At 36.5% G+C, this 6,623-nt stretch overlaps 1 protein-coding gene across 2 annotated transcripts; it reads left to right on the top strand.

The window, feature by feature from the left end:
• The first annotated feature begins 411 nt into the window (after window positions 1-411).
• LOC109206562 (receptor homology region, transmembrane domain- and RING domain-containing protein 2-like) lies at window positions 412-6,012 on the top strand. Of its 2 annotated transcripts, XR_002064887.1 has the most exons (5): window positions 412-881; window positions 1,552-1,782; window positions 2,714-3,118; window positions 4,194-4,906; window positions 5,638-6,012. XR_002064887.1 is itself a non-coding variant. In XM_019369396.1 (4 exons), exons 1-4 carry the CDS (start codon window positions 755-757, stop codon window positions 4,760-4,762), a joined length of 1,332 nt encoding a protein of 443 aa, XP_019224941.1. In that variant the 5' UTR covers window positions 412-754; the 3' UTR covers window positions 4,763-5,251. The 2 variants fall into 2 exon arrangements, 1 of the variants encoding a protein (XP_019224941.1); XM_019369396.1 differs by lacking the exon at window positions 5,638-6,012 and having other exon boundaries at window positions 4,194-5,251.
• Window positions 6,013-6,623: the final 611 nt, after the last annotated feature.

Below are 6,623 nucleotides of genomic sequence, written 5' to 3' on the forward strand. Positions count from 1 at the left end.
GACAAGATTTATATACTTCAATTAACAAATAAATTATTTGGATGCAAAATCGTTTCAATGCAATAAAATAAAGACATTCTGTCCATTAGTTACAGTAAAATATATAATAATACATTAATTTCTTATAAAAATATTAATTCAATAAATATCTAAATCTTTATACTTTGGTAAGTTGTTTTTTTCCGAGAACACTATGATTTATGTTGCTGAAAGTAATTTCTTTAAATTAATCTTAGCATAAAAGTTGTAAATAAAGGTTAACTATTTTTCAAAGAAATATTTAAGATCATTTTTGACGTTTCAAATATCCTTTTCTTTTTCTTTCTTCATTTGTTATTTTTGGTTTACTTGTCATTTTCCCTTTTGTTATTTTTTTTGTCCCTTTTTAGCTTAATAACATGCAGAAAAGATAAATAATCATTAGAGCACATAAAAGAGAGACACACAATTTATATATAGCGAAAATATTGATTTTCTTACCTTTTAGATTTAGAATTCCTTCCAAAAATTTCTCATCTTTGCCCGCACATACATACATAAATACATACAAGGAAAACCAAAAAAATTAAAATTCCTATGGAAGCTGATGTTTCTAATCTCTCAGCAATCTTGAGAGTGTATCTTTTTTTTTTTTTGGGGTGATATTTCTTGAAAATTGACAAAAGGGGTTGTTGTGAATTTTAGTCTTCTCTTTTGTGAATTTCCTTGAAAATTATTTAAAGGGGTTGTAGGGTTTTGAGATTTGGGAAGTGGGATGGTGAGTTTTTGGGTTTTTTTGTTCTTTAGTTTTGTGTCTTTAATGCCTTCTGGAGCTCTTGGAAGTGTAATTTTGATTGGAAAAAACCTTACTTTGTCTTTTGACGACATTGAAGCTAGTTTTGGTGAGTTGACCTTACTTCCCCCAAGACTTCTCTTATAAATTTTGCATCAGGGTAGGCTGCCTATATTAAGCCCCTTACGTGCGGCCCTTCCCCAGACAACACGGGATACTTTGTGTATCGGGCTGCCCTTTAGTATAATTTGTGGCAGTTGTGTAGTGTAATGGTTGTGTAGTGCTTTTTGAACTAATCATGCTTTGCTTTTTACTCTCCATGTTTGTGTTTGGGGTGGTGGGGAGGGGGGGGGGGCTAGATCATGTTTGTTATTAAAGGCTTTATAGGGGAATAAAAGTATTCATCTTGGAAATTTGATCTGTCATATTTTGTAAGTTTTTATTTTTCAGTTGGAATCTTCAAAGGATCTGTACTTGCATCATGAGAATATGTATGAATGTTGTATTAATAACTTGCATAGCGGAGCTTAGTACACCGGGCTGCCCTTTTGTTGTATTAATAACTTGCATTTAGAGCTGAATATATTTTGTTGTTGATCATGTGTTTGGTTTCTTTGTATTTGACTTATGAAGTTTTTAATGTTGGCTGTATTTCTGTTTTAACTGAAAATGCTAAATGTTGTGATATAGCAAAGGTTTTCTATACTTTTTCTGTTGGCATGATATTTACCGGGCTTCTTTTCTGCTAATGTACGAATTCGACCTGTTTTTAATTTCAGCTCCCTCACCAAAGGGTTCAGGCAAATGTGGAACATTGTATGTGGCAGAGCCTTTGGATGCATGCTCAACCTTGACTAACAAGATTGAACCGATTAATAACTTCACAAAAGATCCATTTGCGCTGATAATTAGGGGTGGATGTAGCTTTGAGGATAAAGTCAGAAAAGCACAAGCTGCAGGTTTTAAAGCAGCCATTATCTATGACAATGAATATGGTGTTATCATTCCAAGTAATGAACTCTTACTCTTACATTTTTTTTAATTCATTCAGTCTGTTCTAAGTTCATTAATTTTGGTCCATCAAGGTAGAAGTAAAATGATTAATTGGGAAGGGAAATAGATTTACAGTTTAAATTGACATTGAACTCGTTACTCCTTGCAGAAGCTAGCTATCCGACGTTATACAATTTTTTATGCAAATTTGCTGCTTTGCCTTTAATCAATTAATGCTCTGAATATGCCATATAAAATGTTGACGAAACTTCGAAACTGTCAATTGATAAACCAAACTACGCTTCATTCCCTAACTAGTTATTCATAAAAACTCGTAGGATGAAAAATAAAAGGGCTATTTGGACATTCCATTTGGTAAGGGATTGATCCATCTGAAGGAAGTTACACAAGATATTTTTGCCATCTCCAATTTGTAACAAAAAATTATTATCCAGCTCTTAAGATCTCTTTTAGTCTTTTATTATGCGATGCAATTGAATTCCAAGTTTTATAATTATTCTATTATGCCCACTGGCATTAGGGTCACTGAGCTGGACTAAATACATGTCTACAACTTTTAGATGATTATGAGGAAAACCAGTTGTGGCAAAACTTGTATGTGACCAAGTAAATACTATTGGATTGAAAAATTAAATGACTTAGAAACATAAAGCTCGAAATCCTTGCCAAGCTTTCTCATGATCGTTATGATGTGTTCATGTTCTGTGATTTGTTTTGAGCCAGCATGTCCCAAAGTGGTACTTCTGAAATGTTCATATCATAGAAGATTATTAGCCCACCCCTTGCCACAAGGAAAATGAAATAGAGAACTCAGAAATCTTTTGTCAAAGACTTCAAAAACCAGTTTCATCTCTTGCTTTGAATGCTTTAAGCTTCTATAATTGTTGATTTTTAACCACCAAAGGTTTAACCAGACACGCAATGCAGTGGCAGGAACCTCTACTGGTGTGAAGATACTCGCAGTGTTCGTTTCAAAAGCTTCTGGAGAAACACTCGCAAAGTATGCTGGTGACACTGATATGGAAGTATGGATAATCCCAAGCTTGGAAAACTCAGCTTGGTCAATCATGGCTACATCGTTCATTTCATTACTTGCTATGTCAGCCGTGCTTGGGATGTGTTTCTTTGTTCGCCGACATCATATACGAAGAGAGCGGCCCCGAGCCTCTCGTGTTCGTGAATTTCATGGGATTAGTAGACGTTTGGTGAAAGCTATGCCAAGTTTGATATTTACATCAGTTGTTGAAGATAATTCTACATCAGTAACATGTGCTATATGCCTCGACGATTATAATGTGGGAGATAAGCTTAGAGTTCTTCCATGCCGGCACAGTAAGTTATCCTCTCTTATAGAGGTTATTTACTTTCGAAGTTGTTCATATTTAGCTCTATTTATTACTAGTGTCGTTGAAGGTAAGGAACGCGCACCATTTCATTAAGGTTTGTTCCTCCATTGGGAGGATACTCATCCTTTTTGAGTTTTGGTGCCATGACAAACTAATCACGAATCATGGTTGATAAGCACTAATATATCCTCTTAAACATGAATCTATGTTAGTGTCATCACTAAGGAAACTTGACTCCTCTCCCGCCGAAATCTTGTGGTAGTATGACTTTACGGAAAATGCGCATCACTTCGTGCCACCCACCTCCACGAGTCCTTACCGCTGAGAGTGGTACTCTGTAAAATTTCCTTCAACCTTTGAAATCCATCCATCTCCCATTCATGTAGATTCCAGACAGTGAAATTCCCCCTCTTTTACCACCCGAATCTGTTGTACTATCGTCTCTTTCTGGCACGAAACTCTAAATAAGTTGGGGAATGTCGTTCTCATATACTCTCTCCGCAGTCCGCACCACGGTTGATCCCAAAAACTGACTATTACTTCCATTCCCTACTGTACAAGTAACTAAGCCGTTGAAATCTTCCTAACCCTTCGTAATACTCCTCTACGTTTCTAGACCTCCATTCCCCTTCCACGACTCCATATTTTCCTGCTATCACCTCCCTTCATAGTTCATAATGTCTGCTCTTCAATCCTGAATCTCCATAACCACTTCCCAAGTAGTGCCTTGATGAAAAAGGATTTTCATTCCAAGCCCTCCCATATCACCTTAACTTTTACCCTCTCTAAAGTAGCAAACAGTTATAAATACAGTTTATACTTGATTTTTGAAATTATTCCTTTTCTGAAGTCTCCTTGGTGGCTAACTATGGTGAAAACCAAAGTTATGGTTCCAAGCATCATATAATTGGATTATTTTCCTTGTCCGGAGCTGCTCTATCTTGTTATACTGCAGTATTTGTTGATAAGCTTTCATTGATATATGTTCACATTCAAAATTTATTTCTTCTGTAGCACTTGGCATATTTCAGTTATTAACACGTCCTGTGTAAACTTTTCAGAATTTCATACCAAGTGTGTTGATGCTTGGCTGACATTATGGAGAACCTTTTGCCCTGTTTGCAAACGGGATGCAAGGACTAGCACTGGCGAACCATCAGCATCAGAATCTACACCATTGCTTTCTTCCAGTCTGCGATCTGGATCTTCAATGTCATCTCTAAGGTCATCATTAGCATCATCAGCAGTAATACATATAGGCACAGGAGCATCTCGATCGCCTTCATTTTCTCGTCCTCAATCAATCTCTAGCTCCCATAACCAGCACTCTCTTTGGTCCTACCACCAGTCACCTCATTTTGCTATAAACCGAAGTTCACTCGACCTTCAAAATGCATCTTCGCAAAGATCTGGTGCATCTTACTTAATTTCATCTAACTCATTGGGTTATCCTTCTCTATCACCTCTTAATTCAAGATATGTGCCTGCATATATTCCTAGTCCTAGCAATCCCTCTTCGAGCTATATTGGATCAGCAAGTCAGCATCATAACCCACTGCACCACAGTGAATCAGTTACAAGCTTTTCACCATTTGCATCAGCTAACTCTCTTCCCGGATGTGAGTCATGATTTAGTTGATAGTTGGAAACACTAGTCGAATTTGTGAAGCGGGGAACACGGTGGTTGGATTGTTCTGACCACAAATTACAGCTGAAGACAATGGAATTGATTCGTATTGGTTGCTGGGGCATCTGGACTCAGGAAATACAACAGGTAACTCTTGATTTCTACATTATTGCTCAACACTTCTGTAATATTGATTTAGTAGTTGGATAGGTTTGGTGTTTATAACTGGAGTTTTTTACTGAGTGTACATGCTCAAAGATGGGTGCTTTTTGCGGTATGCATTGCCCCCTCTTTTGTTTAATTGTTTTTCCTTTTTCTTTTTCTCCTTTTTTCCCGTTTCTCCGATGGTAGTGATGTTTTTAGCTATGTCCATTGATAGATGGTTGAGGCCTTTAGTTGCATGTAAATATCAATGTCAGTGAGATGACTTTCTGTTTTTAGTTTTTGAAAGGAATAAAGAGTATCCAAAAAACCTACTGATTTTTTTTTTGGTTACCAGATATTGTACATCTGAGGTTGAGAAAGAAGTTGTTTCATGAGCAAAACCATGTGATGTTGTTTTGTTGGTTGTGGCTATACACCAAATATAATTTTGAATGTCATTTCCAGTTTTCAAAGATGAATGTTACGATTAGATAAGCAGAATAGACTTAGAATTTGGTCTAGTTGAATTTATAATTATTAAAATTGAATCTTGTTTAGTTCAAAGGTATTTCCTTGAAATTTTAGTGTCCTTCGGGACGGCCCAGTTGGTTTGGAGGTGGTATCCATACTCCATAGTGATGACCTGGGATCGATCCACCCTCAATGCCTTCTGGGTCTGAGCCTGTCGCACAGGGCTTGTCTAGTGTGGTTTACATTCCCTGTGTGGTTTGCAGGCTATTACACAGTGGAGGGTTTACCCAGAGTGCTCAGAGGTTGTGGCAGAAGTTGTACCGGTTGCGGGTTTTCCTGGGGTTCCAAAAATTAGCAAGTAGTTCTACTGGGTAAAACCTGAATTAACCGTGGTGCACTTGCGGGAAACTCCTTGCCGAGGGCCTGTGCACTCCCGGGATTAATCGGGTCTCTTAGAGACTCGGACACCCGGTGCAAATCAAAAAAAAAAAAAAAAAAAAAAAATCGGAAAATTCATGATATTTGTGAAAAAGGTGTGACATAACTTGTGGTTGAACTAATTGCTTTTTAGTTAAGGCTTTCAAAGTCGTTAGCTCAAATGCTGTGTGTGAGAATTTGAAATGATGAATTTTGCGTTAGTAGTTGACTCATTTAAATCATCGTATAATAAGAGTTAAAACTTTGTTTTTGCTTTAGATGCATTAAGAATTATCTATAAATATATAGGCAAAATTTTGGAACTCTTGATTCTTGAAAATACAGTAAATTGCATAAAATACATTATCCTAAGCGATAGAGGATTCAATCAGCGTGAGTATATGTTATACATAAGTGTAGCGACTCCAATCAGGAATGCCAACTAAGAGCACATGGACTATATCGTGGGTCTCCAATTATAGCTGATTTTGTTAGTTATTTTTACTGAATTTGAGCTTTTAATCAATTTATAGGATCTTAATAAGAGAATTCCTGCCAGTAGTAAACAAAATAAATAATAGAAGTCATATTTTACATTAACAAATTCTAGAAAGAAGAATTCATGAGAGGCTGCTTTGAATAATCTTTCTTTTGTCGGTTTATTACCGATGTAACCAATAAAGCAACTTTTTAAGCTATCGACTGTGTGAGACTCAAAATAAAATTTTCAGCCCCGGGTTAGATCTTTTGAAGGAAGGGGGCCTTGACTCCACTTAGATCATGCATAACCATCGTGGTGTAATTTTTTGGGATTTTAACACATTTGGTCTAT

Source organism: Nicotiana attenuata, unplaced genomic scaffold (assembly GCF_001879085.1).
Source record: "Nicotiana attenuata strain UT unplaced genomic scaffold, NIATTr2, whole genome shotgun sequence".
In the NCBI taxonomy this organism is placed as follows: Eukaryota; Viridiplantae; Streptophyta; class Magnoliopsida; order Solanales; family Solanaceae; genus Nicotiana; species Nicotiana attenuata.